We start from the raw sequence: 17202 nt of genomic DNA, 5'->3' as shown, positions 1-17202 counted from the left end.
TGACATTATTCTACAAAGAAGAGTTTTCCCTTCCCTGACTTAAATTAGTATCAGTTTAGACCTCTGGATTTTTGTTTTATTCAGAGTATTATCTATTCTTGTTACTATTTACCTTAAAACTTAAGTTGTCTCATTTAACTGGTGGGAGCCCCTTTTAACTGCCTCTCATGTTTTTTTATTTCTTCCCATCAGATTTTTAGGACTTCTTTACTTACCAGCACAAGAGATTTAGCCTGACCTTGTATCTTCTCTGCCCCAGCTCTGGAATCAGCCTTTTCTCCCAAGAAGTCCTGGTTTCTTTTAGTGTGTAGTAGTATATAGGGCGTTATGTACGTTCAGTGTTATTGGACTATTGCTTCTAGGTTCTAATAGTGGACAGAGATAGCAAATATATGTAAATTTTAATTTTTTTAAAAAAAGTTTTATTTGAAGTATAACTGGTTTACAATATTGTGTTAGTTTCAAGGCGTACAGCATAATAGTGATTTGGTATATTGCAGATTGTACTCCATTATAGGTTATTACAAGATAATGAGTATAATTCTCTGTGCTATACAGTATATCCTTGTTGCTTATCTTTACATGCAGTAGTTGATATCTCTTAATCCCATATCCCTCATCACTGAGTATATTAGTGGTGGGTTTGTCATAAATAGCCTTTATTATGTTGAGGTATGTTCCCTCTATACCAACTTAGATTAGTTTTTATCATGAATGGATGTTGAATTTTGTCATATGCTCTTTCTGTGTCTGTTGAGATGATGTGATTTTTTTCCCCTTCCTTTTGTTAATGTGGTGTATTACATTGATTAATTTGTAGATATTGAACCATCCTTGCATCCCTGGAATGAGTCCTACTTGATCATGGTGTGTGATCCTTTCTATGTATTGTTGATTTCGGTTTGCTAATATTTTGTTAAGGATTTTTGCATCTGTATTCACCAGAGATATTGACCTGTAATTTTCTTTTTTTGTAGTGTCTTTGTTTGGATTTGTTATCAGGGTAATGGTATCCTCATGGAATGAATTTTGGAGGGAGTATTCCCTCTACTTCAGTTTTTTGGAATATTTTGAGATGGTTAGTTGTTAGCTGTTCTTATATGTTTGGTAGAATTCCTCTGTGAAGCCATTCAGTCCTGGACTTTTGTTTGCTGGGAGTGTTAAAATTACTAATTCAGTTTCACTACTAGTGATTGGTATGTTTGGATTGGTTCAGTCTTGGAAGATTGTATGTTTCTAGAAATTTATCCATTTCTTCTAGGTTGTCCAATTTGTTGGCATGTAAATGTAGTATTTTCTTATGGTTTTTTTTGTATCTCTGTGAGATCAGTTGTAATTTTTCCTCTTTCATTTCTTATTTAGGCTCTCTTTTCTTGATGAGCCTGGCTAAAGGCTTATCAATTTTGTTTATCTTTTCAAAAATTCAGCTTTTGGTTTCATTGATGTTTTCTATTGTTTTTTGTTTTGGTCTCCATTTATTTCCTGTGATCTTTATTATTTCCTTCCTTCTGTTGTCTTTCAACTTTGTTGTTTTTCTGATTCCTTTAAATGGTAAGTTAGGTTGTTTATTTGAGATTTTTTGTTTTGTTTCCTGAGGTAGGCCTGTATCACTCTAAACTTCCTTCTTAGAACTGCTTTTGCTGTGTCCCATAGATTTTCGAAAGTTGTGTTTTTATTTTCATTTGTCTCCAAATATTTTCTGGTTTCCTCTTTCACTTCTTCATTGACCTAGTGGTTTTTTAGTAGCATGTGTTTAGTGTCCACGTGTTTATGTTTTCCCATTTTCCTGCCCTGTGATTGGTTTGTAGTTTCATACCGTTTTGGTCAGAAAAAATGCATGCTATAATTTCTGTCCTCTTAAATTTGTTGAGACTTGTTTTGTGGCCTAGCATGTGCTCTATCCTGGAGAATGTTCCATGTGCACTTGAAAATAATGTATATTCTGCTGTTTTCAGACGCAATGTCCTATAGATATCTATTAAGTCCAACTGGTCTAATGTGTCATTTAAGACCACTGTTTCTTTACTAATTTTCTGTCTGGATGATCTGTCCATTGATGCAAGTTGGGTGTTAAAGTCCCCTACTGTTATTGTCTTATTGTCAATTTCTCCCTTTATGTCTGTTAATATTTGCTTTATACATTTAGGTGCTCCTATGTCCGTGCATATATGTTAATGAATGTTATATTCTCCTGCGTTGATTTCTTTATCGTTATGTAATGCCCTTCTTCATCTTTTGTTATAGACTGTTTTAAAGTCTAGTTTCGCCAGCTTTCTTTTCATTTCCGTTTGCTTGGAATACCTTTTTCCATCCCCTCACTTTCAGTCGTTAGCTCTGAAGTGAGTCTCTTGTAAGCAGCATATAGATGGGTCATTTTAATCTAATCAGCCACCTCATGTCTTTTGATTGGAGCTATTTATTTATTTATTTTTGGCTATGTTGGGTCTTCGTTGCTGAGCGCGGGCTTCCTCTAGTTGCCGCTAGCGGGGGCTACTCTTCGTTGCAGTGTGTGGGCTTCTCATTGCAGTGGCTTCTCATTGCGGAGCACGGGCTCTAGGTGCGTGGGCTTCAGTAGTTGTGGCACGTGGGCTCAGTAGTTATGGCTCGCGGGCTCTAGAGCGCAGGCTCAGTAGTTGTGGTGCATGGGCTTCGTTGATCTGCAGCATGTGGGATCTTCCTGGACCAGGGCTCGAACCCATGTCTCCTGCATTGGCAGGCAGATTCTTCACCACTGTGCAACCAGGGAAGCCCTTGATTGGAGCTTTATTCCTTTGACATTTAAAGTGATTATTGATCAATAAGTACTTATTGACATTTTTTTTACTTGTTTTCTGCTTGTTCTTGTAGTTATTCTCTGTTCTTCTTTTAGTTTCTTCCCTTGTGATTCAATGATTTTATTTAGTGGTATACTTGTGTTCCTTTCACTCTGTTTTTCTGTATCTATCGTAAGTTTTTGAATTATGTTTACCATGGGGTTCATATATGTTGACCTATAACTATATCTGCTTGTTTTAAACTGATAGCCATTTAAATTCAAACACATTCTAGAAGATCTACATTTTTTACTCCCTTTCCCCACATTTTTGTTTTTTGATGTCATATTTTACATCTTTGTGTTTATCCCTGAATGGTTCATTGTAGTTATGGTTGATTTTATAATTTTTGTCTTTGAATTTTCATACTAGCTTATTTAAGTGCTTGATCCACAACCTTTACTAAATATTTGGCTTTTCTAGTGGGGTTTCTCCTTTCATATAAATTCTTCTTGTTGTAGCCTTTTCTTTTCTACTTAGAGAAGGTCCTTTACCACTTCTTTTAGGGTCAGTTTAGTATTGATGAGTTCTTTTAGTTTTTGCTTGTCTGAGAAATTCTTTATCTCTTCTTCAATTATAAATGATAATCTGGCTGAGTAGAGTATCCTAAGTTGTAGGTTTTCCCCTTTCTGCACTTTAAATATATCATGCTACTCCCTCTGACCTGCAAAATTTCTGCAGAAAAATCAGCTTATAACTTTATGGGGGTTCCCTTGTATGTGACTCTGCTTTTTCTTGCTGCCTTTAGAATTCTCTCTTTATCTTTAACTTTTGCCATTTTACTATGATATGTCTTGGTATGGGTCTCTGTGTTTATCTCGTTTGGGACTCTGTGCTTCCTGTACCTGGATATCTGTTTCCTTCTTCAGGTTCAGGAATTTTTCAACCATAATTTCATCAAATATTTTTCAACCCTTTTTTCTCTCTTCTCCTTTGAGACCTCTATAATGTGAATAGTATATGCTTGATGTTATTTTAGAGGTCCCTTAAACTGCCCTCATTTTTTAAAAGATTGTTTTTGTTTTTGCTATTCTGATTGGGTGATTTCCATTATTCTATCTTTCAGAATGCTTATGCATTCTTCTGTATCACCCAGTCTGCTGTTAATTCCTCTAGTGTGTTTTTCATTTCATTTATTATATTCTTCAGCTCTGATTCTTTATATTTTCTAGTTCCTTGTAAAATTTCTTACTGTCTTCATCTGTTCTTTTCAGGCAGCATTTTTACTATGAATGCTTTGAACTCTTTATCTGGTAAGTTATTTCTCTTTCATTAGGTTTTTTTACAGGGCTTTTTTTTTTTTTCTTGTTCTTTCATTTGAAACAGATTTCTCTGTCTTCTCATTTTGGTTAACTTTCTCTGTCTATGAAATCAGGTGAAACACATTATCTGTCACAGTCTTGAAGGAGTAGACTTGTGTGGGAGTGTCCCTATACAGCCCGCAGACAGTGGCTTTGGTAGGAGAGCTGGATCTGAAGTGAGCATGGGTCACACCTCAGGGTGGACTCGCAGCTGTCACCTTGGAAGGAGGTGGGGCTGGAGATGGGGGTGCTGGAGCTAGAGCCAGGTTTGAGCCAGAGCTTCTGTGCTCAGTGGTTGTCACCGCCCTGTTTGGCACGGGGTCAGCTCCCGACATGCTGGAGCAGGAGCCCTGAAGTTTGGGTGCAAGGTGGTTCTGTTCCCTTTCAGTGTGAGCTCTCTCCCCTCTCAGCAGTGGCACGTTCGCCCCAGAGGGGAACAGCCCTGGAGCAAGAGGGGCTGGTGCAGGCCAGGGCTGTGCCAGGGTGGTCCCAGTGTGCCAGTCAGAGCTCAAGACAGTTCCCCATCTGATGTCTCTGTTAGTAGCAGCAGTGGCCGCTCCCTCCCTATTCAGATGCAGTGTCTTGTGCAAGCCACTCTGTCCCCTGCCGGCTGTGCACTGCCTTTAGCAATGGCAGCCCTCACACTACTGCTGGAGCTGGAGGGGCTGGAGCGGGTACTTGGTGTGGGTTGGGGCATGGCCTGGGCTGGTCAAGAGAAACTTTCCGGACCCCTGGGTGGTTTCAGTCTTCTCCCTCCACCTTGTTCCCAGGAGTTAGTAAGCGTGTGTGTGCTCTTCACAAATGGAGTCTCGATTTCTTACAGACCTCCTGTAAGTCCTACTGGTTTTCACACCAGCTAAGTGGTGTTGGACCCCAGGGTCGGAGTGCCCAATGTGTGGTTCAAATAGCTCACTCCTCAGGGAAGATCTCCAAGCCTATAATCTCTCTCTTCTGTGTCCCCTCCTAGGGTTGTGGGTCCTAACCTGATTGCTTCTCCTCCCTTCCTACACAAGTCCACGTGAATCTTTCTTTACAGCCTTGTTGTAGAAGAGTCTTTTTGCCAGTCTTATTTGCTTTTAGTGGGAATTGATCCACATGCAGGTGTGTTTTTGATGCGTTCACGTGAGGGAGTTATGCTCAGCACTCAAGAGTCGTGGTACTTTGCTATCTCCTCCCACAGGATGTTTTTTCATCTGTATCTTCTTTAATTTCTATGCCTCAGTGTTTTGTAGTTTTCACTATATAAATCTTTTGCCTCCTTAGTCAAATTCATTTCTAAGTATTTTATTATTTTTGGTTTTATTGTAAGTGAATTTATTTTCTTACATTCCTTTTTGGATCATTAATTGCTAGTGTATGGAAATCCACCTAAATTTTTGAGTTAAGTTTGTATTCTCCAACTTTGCTGAATTTGTGTCTTAGTTCCAACCAGACCGATTTTAATAGTTATTCTAGCTCTCTGTTGTTACTATTCTTGTAGTATACCTTTTTACATTCTTTTACATTCAATTTGTTTGTGTCTTTGAATCTGAAATGTGTCTTTTGTGGAGAGCAAGTAAATGGAGCAGGGTTTAAAAAAGGATCTATTCTGCTGATCTGTGTGTTTTGAGTTTTCAGTCCATTTATATTTAATGTTGTTATTGATAAGATAGTGCCGTTTTGCTAGTTTTCTTATGTCTTTTGTTCCATTTTTCTCTATTCCTCCGTCTTAGCCTTCTTTTATTTTAACTAGATATGTTCTAGCCTGTCATTTTAATTCTGTTGTTTATTTTTACTTTATTTTGAGTTTATTTCTTAGAATAGTTGTTCCTCTGTATCTGTGGGAGATTTGTTCCAGGAGCTTCTGCAGATGCTGAAATCCATGGATGTTCAAGTCCTTTACAGTTGGGGTTCCACATCTGTGGATATGGAGAGCCAGCTGTATATTTGTTGAAACATATTCACATATAAGTGGACCTGCACGGTTCAGGCCCATGTTGTTAAGTGTCAACTGTTGTTTCTCTGGGGGTTTACTTATAACCATATAGTTGGGGATAATACAAGTTTAATTTCAACATCACATAGAAACTGCTCCTATATGGTTCACTTTTCCTTCTCCTTCTTTTGTACTGTTGTCATACAAATTACATCTTTTTTTTTTAACGTCTTTATTGGGGTATAATTGCTTTACAATGGTGTGTTAGTTTCTGCTTTATAACAAAGTGAATCAGTTATACATATACATATGTTCCCATATCTCTTCCCTCTCGCGCCTCCCTCCCTCCCACCCTCTCTATCCCATCCCTCCAGGCGGCCACACAGCACCAAGCTGATCTCCTTGTGCTATGCGGCTGCTTCCCACTAGCTATCTACCTTACGTTTGGTAGTGTATATATGTCCATGCCTCTCTCTTGCTTTGTCACAGCTCACCCTTCCCCCTCCCCATATCCTCAAGTTTGTTCTCTAGTAGGTCTGTGTCTTTATTCCTGTCTTACCCCTAGGTTCTTCATGACATTTTTTTCTTAAATTCCATATATATGTGTTAGCATACGGTATTTGTCTTTGTCTTTCTGACTTACTTCACTCTGTATGACAGACTCTAGGTCTATCCACCTCATTTCAAATAGCTCAATTTCGTTTCTTTTTATGGCTGAGTAATATTCCATTGTATATATGTGCCACATCTTCTTTATCCATTCATCCGATGATGGGCACTTAGGTTGTTTCCATCTCCTGGCTATTGTAAATAGAGCTGCAATGAACATTTTGGTACATGACTCTTTGAATTATGGTTTTCTCAGGGTATATGCCCAGTAGTGGGATTGCTGGGTCATATGGTAGTTCTATTTGTAGTTTTTTAAGGAACCTCCATACTGTCCTCCATAGTGGCTGTACCAATTCACATTCCCACCAGCAGTGCAAGAGTGTTCCCTTTTCTCCACACCCTGTCCAGCATTTATTGTTTCTAGATTTTTTGATGATGGCCATTCTGACTGGTGTGAGATGATATCTCATTGTAGTTTTGATTTGCATTTCCCTAATGATTAATGATGTTGAGCATTCTTTCATGTGTTTGTTGGCAGTCTGTATATCTTCTTTGGAGAAATGTCTATTTAGGTCTTCTGCCCATTTTTGGATTGGGTCGTTTGTTTTTTTGTTATTAAGCTGCATGAGCTGCTTGTAAATTTTGGAGATTAATCCTTTGTCAGTTGCTTCATTTGCAAATATTTTCTCCCATTCTGAGGGTTGTCTTTTGGTCTTGTTTATGGTTTCCTTTGCTGTGCAAAAGCTTTGAAGTTTCATTAGGTCCCATTTGTTTATTTTTGTTTTTATTTCCATTTCTCTCGGAGGTGGGTCCAAAAGGATCTTGCTGTGATTTATGTCATAGAGTGTTCTGCCTATGTTTTCCTCTAAGAGTTTGATAGTTTCTGGCCTTACATTTAGGTCTTTAATCCATTTTGAGCTTATTTTTGTGTATGGTGTGTAGGGAGTGATCTAATCTCATACTTTTACATGTACCTGTCCAGTTTTCCCAGCACCACTTATTGAAGAGGCTGTCCTTTCTCCACTGTACATTCCTGCCTCCTTTACAAATTACATCTTTATACAGTATAAGCCTGTCAACACAGCGCTATAAATATTGCTTTATGCAGTTGTCTTTTAAGTTCCATAGATTAAAAAAGAGTTACAAATACAAAATAAATTTATACTGTTGTTTATATTTAGCCATGTAGTTACCCTTACTGGTAGTCTTTATTTTTTCTTATGGATTTTAGTTACTATCTAATATACTTTCATTTCATCTTTAATTTTTTTCTAATATAGATCTGCTAGTGACAAATTCTTTTTGTTTATCTTGGACTATCTTATGTTCTCCTTTATTTTAAGTATTGTTCTGCAGGATATTAAAGTCTTCTTGATAGTCATTTTCAGTTAGTAATTTGGATGTGTCATCCTCTGCCTTCTGACCTTCATGTTTCCTAATTAGATATTGTCTATTAATATAATTGAGGATCACTTGTAGGTGATGAGTCACTCTTCCCTTGCTGCTTTCAAGATTTTCTTTTTCTTTGATTTCTAACAGTTTGACTACTATGTGTCTAGATGCAGATCTCTGTGAGTTTATCTTTTTGGAAGTTATTTGATTTTATTAAAAGTCAAATTTGGGGACTTATATGCCATTATTTCTTCAAATATTTTCTCTGCCCCCTTTTCTGTTGACTTTCTGAAACTTCCATTATGAATATGTTGATATGCTTGATGGTGTCTTTCAGGTCTCAGGCTGTTCTCATTTTTCCTCATTCTTTGTTCTTTCTGTTCCTCAAACTGTATATTCTCAATTGACTTATCTTTTAAAAATTTTTTTTTAAAAAATATTTATTTATTTATTTGTTTATTTGTCTGTGCCAGGTCTTAGTTGAGGCACTCAGAATCTTCGTTGCTGCATGTGGGATCTTCGTTGCAGCATGCGGGATATTTTAGTTGCAGCGTGTGGGATCTTCCGTTGTGACATGCGGGATCCTTAGTTGTGGCATGCAGGCTCTTTTAGTTGTGGCATGCAAACTTTTAGTTGTGGCATGTGGGGTCTAGTTCCCTGATCAGGGATTGAACCTGGGCCCCCTGCCTTGGGAGCACAGAGCATTAGCCACTGGACCAGTAGGGAAATCCTTCAATTGATTTATCTTCAAGTTTGCTAACTCTTTATTATATTAGCTCAAATCTGTTAAGCCCTTCTATTTTAAATTTCAGTTATTTTAAGCCCTTCTATTTTAAATTTCAGTTATTTTACTTTTTAATTACAGAATTCTGAATTGCTTGTTTAAAAAGTAATTTCTGTGTTTTTATTTATATTCTCCATTTGGCGTGATACTGTTTTCAGCTTTCTTTTTGTTCTGTAGTTGCGGTTTATTTTATTTAACATATTTATAACCCTTGATTTTTGTTGAGTAAGTTCATTGTATGAGCTTCCTCAGGGACAGTTTCTATTGAACTCCCTTTTTTTTTTCTCTTTCTCTCCTGTATGTAGGTCATTCTATCGTGCTTTTTTCTTTGTTTTGTGTTTACATTTTTGGAATTTTGCATGTTGAATTCTGTACTTTTAAAATAATGTTTTATCAACTCTAGAAATCGGATTCCTTCCTCCCTGGTCTTTTATTGGTGCTCTTTTTGTTTTTGTTACTGTTTGTTTATTTACTGTTGCTTTGATTATTTAGTTTGTTTAGTGGCCTTCCTGAACTAATTTTATAAAATCTGTATGTCATTGTGTTGCTGCACTGTTTTTGCTCAGTTAACTTAGTAGTCAGCTAATGAATGGACAGATTTTCTTACATACCTTGAACGACTAAGTTTTCCAACCTTTGGTGACGTGGCTTTCAAGGCTTTTACAGCCCTGCTTTAGCCTTCACATCTTGTTTTTGCAGAGCTTCAAGGTTATCAAAAAGTGAGAGATTAGGGCTTTTTCAGCTCTTTCCTGGGCATGTGCATAGTTCTCACATGCTGATGGCCTTCTGGATTCCCAGGCATCTGTTGGAGCTTCTCAAAACCCTTTGTGAACATCCCACTCCCCCAGTTTTGGGGGTTTGTTTTTGGTCATCCTCTTTTTCATCCCAGCTGTACTTAGATCAGTGCCTGGCACAGACAACAAATTTTTGTTGAATGGCTGGATGAATATATGAATGAATATACTGGTAATCTACTTAGAAATTATTCTTAGTGTTTTTTAATGGAAAATATATTTTTCACATACATGAGTGTAAAACTCAGTTTATTCTTCTAAGTTTTTTTTTTTTTTCAAGAAATTTTTTTAAAATTTAAAAATTACTTAAACGCTGGCGAGGGTGTGGAGAAAAGGGAACCCTCTTACACTGTTGGTGGGAATGTAAATTGGTGCAGCCACTATGGAGAACAGTATGGAGGTCCCTTAAAAAACTAAAAATAGAATTACCCTATGATCCAGCAGTCACACTTCTGGGCATATATCTAGAGAAAACTGTAATTTGAAAAGATATATGCACCCTAGTGTTCATAGCAGCACTATTTACAATAGCCAAGACATGGAAGCAACCTAAGTGTCCATTGACAGATGAATGGATGAAGAAGTGGTATATATATATACACAATGGAATATTACTCAGCCATAAAAAAGAATGAAATATTGCCGTTTGTAGCAACATGGATGGACCTAGAGATTATCATACAAAGTGAAGTAAGTCAGAGAAACACAAATAATATATCACTCTTATTTGGAGTCTAAAAAATAATACAAATCAACTTATTTACAAAATAGAAACAGCCTCACATTCATAGAAAACTAACTTATGGTTACCAAAGGGGAAGGTGGGGGAGGAATAAATTAGGAGTTTGAGATTAGCAGATACAAACTAATATATATAGGATAGATAAACAACAAGGATTTACTGTATAGCACAGGGAACTATATTCAGTATCTTGAAATAACCTATAGTGGAAAAGAATCTGAAGCTGTACACCTGAAACTAATACATTATTATAAATCAACTGTAGATAAATAAAATTTTAAAGAACTTAAAGATTACTATTTGATGAATTTAGTTTTTCCTCAGTGGTTGGAGGTTAACATCAAACCAAATAATCAAATAAAATTATTTAAAGCTCTCAGCAGGGTCTAAATTAAAGAGGTTTTATGGTAAATAATAGGATACCAACATCTTGTGACAATCCATATTTGAGAGTATTAAATATTTAGAACAGATAGTGCATTTCTGTAATTGGGCTGAGCAATGCAGATTTCTCCATTCTTTTAAAGTTAATTTACAGCTTAAGACAACACACATTTATTTTCTCCCAGTTTTTGTGGGTTAGATGTATGAGCACAGCTTGGTTGGAGCTGACAAAGTTGCAAGCTAGGTGTCGACTGGACTGTGGCAGCTTGGGAAGTTGAGGTCTTCAGTCCCTTGTTGACTGTCAGCCCACAGAGGCCCTGTGCTTCCTTGCCACATGGCCCTGTCACGGGCCCTCTTGCTGCATGACAGATAATGTCTTTAAAGCCTGCAGCAGAATTCCTTTCACTTCAGGACCAGTCTTCGTTTTAAGGGCTTTCACTTGGTTAAGTCTGAGTTCTGATCTATATTATTTTCTTTTTATCTCTAAAGTCTGAGTTCTGATCTATATTATTTTCTTTTTATCTTTTAACATATCTTGCAAAGGTCCACTGGCAACAGATTCCCTCTATTTTTAAACTTTTGTTGGAGAAAGTATTCGTTTTTCTCTTTTGAAAGATAATGTTGCAGGGTACAGAATTGTAGGTTGAGGGGTTTTTTCCTCAGCATTTTAAGTATCTCACCCCACTCTCTTCTTTCTTGCTTGGTTAAGAAGTCAGATGTACTTCTTACATTTGCTCCTCTATAGCTAAGGTGTTTTTTCCTCTGTCTTCTTTATCTTTGATTTTCTGTAGTTTTAAAGGATATGGCTAAGTATAGGGTTTTTGGTCTTGGATTTGGTTCTTGTGGGGTTTTGTTCGTGTTTCTTTCTCTCTTGCTGTTGGTGGGAATGTAAATTGGTGCAGCCACTATGGAGAACAGTGTGGAGGTCCCTTAAAGAACTAAAAATAGAACTACCATATGATCCAGCAGTCCCACTCCTGGGCATATATCTATGCCCAATATATCTACTGGTGGCTGCACCAATTTACATTCTTCTTACATGTATGTTACATCATTTGTATTTGTCCCACAGTCCTTGGGTATTCTGTTTTGTTTTTTTCAGTCTTTGTTCTTTTTGCTTTTGGGGATTTTATTGATACATCCTCTAGCTCATAGTCTGTCTACTAATAAGTCCATTATTATAAAAGGCATTTTTCATATGTGTTGCAGTGCTTTTTACCTGTAATGTTCCTTTTTAGTTCTTTCTTAGGATTTTCTTCTCTTTGCTTGCATTGCCTATCTATTCTTGCATTCTGCCTGTTATAGCCTTTAGCATATTATTATTATTATTATTATTATTTTTTGCGGTACGCGGGCCTCTCACTGCTGTGGCCTCGCCCATTGTGGAGCACAGGCTCCGGACGCGCAGGCTCAGCGGCCATGGCTCACGGACCCAGCCGCTCCGCGGCATGTGGGATCTTCCCGGACCGGGGCATGAACCCGTGTCCCCTGCATTGGCAGGCGGACTCTCAACCACTGTGCCACCAGGGAAGCCCTTAGCATATTATTAATCATAGTTGTTTTAAATTCCCTGTGTGGTCATTCCAGCACACCTTCCTGTCTGGTTCTGATGCTTGCCTTGTTTCTTCACATTGTGTTTTTTTTCCCCTTTTAGTATACCTTATAAAATTTTCTCAATAGGCAGACATTATATATATTGGTAAGAGGAAGTTCAGTAAATAGGCCTTTAGTAATGGGGGGGAAAGGAAGCACTCTGTAGTCTTGTGGTTAGGTTTCAGTATTTTAGTGAGCGTAGGCCTCTGGGCTGTGAACTACAAAAGTATTTCTCAGTTTTTTCTCTCCCCTTATAGGGGGACAGGATGGCTAGTGTTGGCTGGACTTGGGTATTTCCCTTCTCCCTCTAGAAGGCTAGAGTCAGCTGGAATTGAGTATTTTCCTTGCCCCAGGTCAGTTAGGTTTTGGTTAACTAGTTTTCTCCTAAGAACAGCCCTTGTTAAGAAGAACAGAGTGCTCTGGTGTACAGTTGACCCTTGAACAACCTGGGGGTTCAGGGTGCTGACCCTGCACAGAGTTGAAAAATCATGTAGAGTCGTCCCACGGGATCCATGGGGGATTGGTTCCAAGACCTACTGCAGATAGCAAAATCCACCAATGCTCAGTCTCATAATCAGTCCTCTTTATCCATGGATTCAACCAACTGTGAATCATGCAGTACTGTATTTATTGAAAAGAATCCACGTATAAGTGGACCCTTGCAGTTCAAACCTGTGTTGTTCAAGGGTCAACTGTATTTCATAATGGTCTTGTGTCCCCCACCTCCACCATCCCACCCCTTGTGGGAAGTTCGGGTAATTTTCTCTGATATTTACTGTGGGAATCTGACGGAGCTCCTGGAGGTCAATCTCACAATATTGTGTGAGGCCTGCTATGACTGGCCCCCTGGAGTTTTTAAAAAACTCTGGGAATTATCCACATTGAGCTTCCAGCAAATCATCAGTTGGATTCAGGCTTTCCTACTCATGTACTGGTTTCTGTGGCAGTTTCAAGTAGAGGTTTGAAGTCTCTACTCCCATAAGCTGTGACTCTTTGTGTTCACCTGTCTCTCCAGTCTTTGGGACAGCAGTTTGCCCTGTGTCCTCTCTTATGGATCCAAGAATGGTTGCTGATTTTCCAGTCTGTTCTGCTTTTTTTTACTTGTTATGATGGAGTGGGGACTTCCTGAGCTGTTTACATGTGAAACTGGAAACTGCCAATCACTGTCTTTTAATTGGTGAATTTCACTTGGCTAGCCTCTCTCTGTCAACATGCCAAAGCTATTTTCCTCTATACAATTTTGTTTTTTGGGGGAGGTACGCGGGCCTCTCACTGTTGTGGCCTCTCCCATTGTGGAGCACAGGCTCCGGACGCGCAGGCTCAGCGGCCATGGCTCACGGGCCCAGCCGCTCTGTGGCATGTGGGATCTTCCCGGACCGGGGCACGAACCCGTGTCCCCTGCATCGACAGGCGGACTCCCAAGCACTGCGCCACCAGGGAAGCCCCCTCTATACAATTTTTATACGTATGTAACATTGACATTTACTTTTAGCTTGAATCCTTTTGATGTTAACAGTACGATGTCAACTGCAGTTACTGAATACCATGTATTTGAATTGCTATTTCTTTTTATTATTAATTTTTACTTATTAAATTTCTTAGTACTTATTGCTTACTTATATTTTAAAATTCTATATAGTTGTGTTTGTAGTGTAGTTTGTTTCCTTTATCCAGTTGTGTTTTATTATTTTTATATTTTAAAAAATATTTATTTATTTATTTGGTTGCGGTGGATCTTGGTCGCGGCGGATCTTTGTTGCGGCGGGCTGGCTCCTTGGTTGTGGCAGGCGGGCTCCTTGGTTGTGGCACGCGAACTCTTAGTTGCGGCATGCATGTGGGATCTAGTTCCTGGACCAGGGATCGAACCAAGGCCACCTGCATTGAGAGCACGGAGTCTTAACCACTGCGCCACCAAGAGAGTCCCCCAGTTGTCTTTTAGAGGGAAGTTTTATGGATTTTAAACTTCGAATTTTTGAATGTCTGAAAATGTCTGTAACTTTATTCTTTCACATGAATGCTGATTTGGGGGGAACATAATTCTGTTTCAAATAATTTTCTTTCAGAACTTCAAAGTTACATCTTCATTGTCTTTTAATGTCAATTGTTGCTGAAAATGATGTGATACCTGTTTTTTTTTTTAATAGGCAGTCTTTGTTCCCTCTTAGGTTAAAAAATTGAGAAACAAAGATCTGTAGTCTTAAGTTTTCTATTTTGTTTTTGTTTTCCTAAGAATAGTTCTATTAGAATTAGTTTTCATTTGAGGATAGTTAAAATGAAAGGGTATTGTTATATTAAAAAAAAAAACCCAACTAATAAACTCCCGTCTTTCCCCCAAATCTTAAGCTTGAATAAAAGGAAAGGCCCTTGAGAGGGGAATAACCTTCCCTCCTGTTGCCATCCTCCAGTGTCTTTTTAATGCTTGCATCAATGAGTAATGCCCGGCTTCCTGAGGTAGCATATTTTCCTTCCTCCTTTTTGGCTGCTCCTAAATTTATATATTTTGAATTGGAATATGGCCAGCTCCGCAATTTGTGTATTGTCTTCTTAATGGACAGTTCAAAACAAAACTCCTCTTCCAGGCAATTGTAATTTTAGTTTACATGATGAACTATATATGGTGTCTTCTTTTATACTTAAAATTCCTATCCAGGTGTTTCAAAACTTGTAACTGCTTTTTAGCTAAGGTTAATTGAAAAATATGTAATAACTTTGTACCTTTTTATATAAATAATTTGTATCTTCAGCTGCCCCTTTATTTAGTTAATTTTTTTTTTCAACTTAGACCTTGTGTGGACAGTAATGACCTCACGTTTCCGATTGCCTGCTGGCAGAACCTACAATGTACGAGCATCAGAGTTGGCCCGAGATAGACTGCATACAGAGGTGGTTTGCAACATCCTTCTTCTGGATAACACTGTACAGGCTTTCAAAGTTAATGTAAGTATTTTATGTCTTTTTTAATTTTAATAATCTGGTTATAAATCTGAATTTAGATTAAATTTTAAAACTAAAATTGTTTAATCATAGTACAGTTTGAAAAGCCTTCTTCAAAGAGGAAGGTCTTGTTAGTTTGGTTTTTGTAACTATCAAATACACATTCTAATTCAAGGTCTTTTAAGGGGTTGACAAACCAGCAGCACATTATTAGTGGAGCAGGTCAATAGTATGTAGGTGGTTTTTATAAATGTGCTTGAGGGTGCGGGAAAGGAATCTTGTTCTCATAAATAATTTATACATTCCCATTGTGATCTTATTCTACTGTCTGTGAAGAAAATTTTTACTAAACAAAGATAAATAGCAGCCCTGATCTTATCTGAGCCTTATCTGAAACATTTATTCAACAAATGTTTGTTCATCCTACCTGTGTCCAGCTTTATTTGCTCAACATTGTGAGTTTCACCTGTGTGGTGTGTTAGCAGTAGTTGGTTCATTTTCATTGCTGTGTAGTACTCTCTTGTATGAGTACACCACAGTTTACTTATCCATTTATTTATCTCCATTTATTTGTCCAGTTTATCGTTTGTGTATATTTGGATCGTTTCCACCCTGGGCTCTTATCAGTAATGTTGCTGTGAACATGTCTTGATATATGCAAAGGCATTCCTCTTTTTTATTTAGATGATTCCACACCTACAGAAAGGGGAGAGACTAGTGTCATGAATACCCACCTACCCTTTTCCTAGATTGACCTGTTGTTAACATTTTGCTCATTTCCTTTATCTTCCTTTTTTTCTGTGTGTGTTTTCTGACCCTTCTGAAAGTAGGTGGTGCACTTCACCTGTGTTTCAGCAGCCTCAGGATCTCATAAATTACAGCTATATCATTATCACACACCAAAATTTAATATTATGAATATAACAGTATCTAATATATAGTCCATATTGAAACTGGAATTCCTCATTCCTCATTTCCACATCTCCAGGATAACACCTTCATTTGTTTCCTGCTATGTTACACAGGTATTTCTAGACTTTGAAATCTTGAAGTAATCTAAAATATTGATCTTCTGAAATCCTGCCTTTTGTGACAACATGGGTGGACCTTGGCATCATGCTAAGTGAAATAAGTCAGACAGAGAAAGACAAATACAGTATGATTTCACTCATATGTGGAATCTAGAAAAGCTGAACTCAGAATGGTGGTTGGCAGGGGCCGAGGGATGGGGGAAATGGGGAGATGTTGGTCAAAGGGGACAAACTTCCAGTTACAAGATGAATAAGTTCTGGGAGCTAATGTACAGCATGGTGACTAATGGCGACAGTACTGTGTTCTACACTTGAAAGTTGCTAAGAGAATAAATCTTAAATGTTCTCACCACACATTATGTTTATGCTGTATTTCCCATCTAGCATAATTTTCCTATTGGGCACTTCAGTTGATGATAGTATTGTATTTTTCAGTGTGGAAATCAATGTGCTGTTTAATTACTCTTATAGGAAGACATATTTATTTTATTTTGGTTTATATTTAGATCTTTTAATATATATTATATTGATATGTTTATTGATTTTTTAAAAGATTTATTATTTATTTAATTTATTTTTGACTGCGTCAGGTCTTAGTTGCTGGCACACGGGATCTTTGTTGGGGCATGTGGGATCTTTTTTTTTTTTTGCGGTACACGGGCCTCTCACTGTTGTGGCCTCTCCCGTTGCGGAGCACAGGCTCCAGACACGCAGGCCCAGCGGCCATGGCTCACGGGCCCAGCCGCTCCGCGGCATGTGGGAGGCGGACTCTCAACCACTGCGCCACCAGGGAAGCCCCCACGTGGGATCTTTTATTGTGGCGTGTGGGCTTCTCTCTAATTGTGGCATGAGGGTTTTCTCTTCTCTAGTTGTGGCCCACGTGCCTCTGTAGTTATGGCGCGCAGGTTCC

At 38.2% G+C, this 17202-nt stretch overlaps 1 protein-coding gene across 1 annotated transcript in view; it reads left to right on the top strand.

The window, feature by feature from the left end:
- PTPN4 (protein tyrosine phosphatase non-receptor type 4) overlaps nt 1-17202 on the top strand; it is a 186426-nt gene that overhangs the window by 19510 nt on the left and 149714 nt on the right. The window contains exon 2 of the mRNA XM_067742354.1: nt 15110-15264. Coding sequence (XP_067598455.1) covers nt 15127-15264 — 138 coding nt within the window. The 5' untranslated portion in view covers nt 15110-15126. The remainder of the gene's footprint in view (nt 1-15109; nt 15265-17202) is intronic.

This window comes from Pseudorca crassidens, chromosome 6 (assembly GCF_039906515.1).
Source record: "Pseudorca crassidens isolate mPseCra1 chromosome 6, mPseCra1.hap1, whole genome shotgun sequence".
NCBI classification, from domain to species: Eukaryota; Metazoa; Chordata; class Mammalia; order Artiodactyla; family Delphinidae; genus Pseudorca; species Pseudorca crassidens.
Note: the sequence above shows the minus strand (reverse complement) of the source record. Positions and strands in the feature narration are given on the sequence as shown.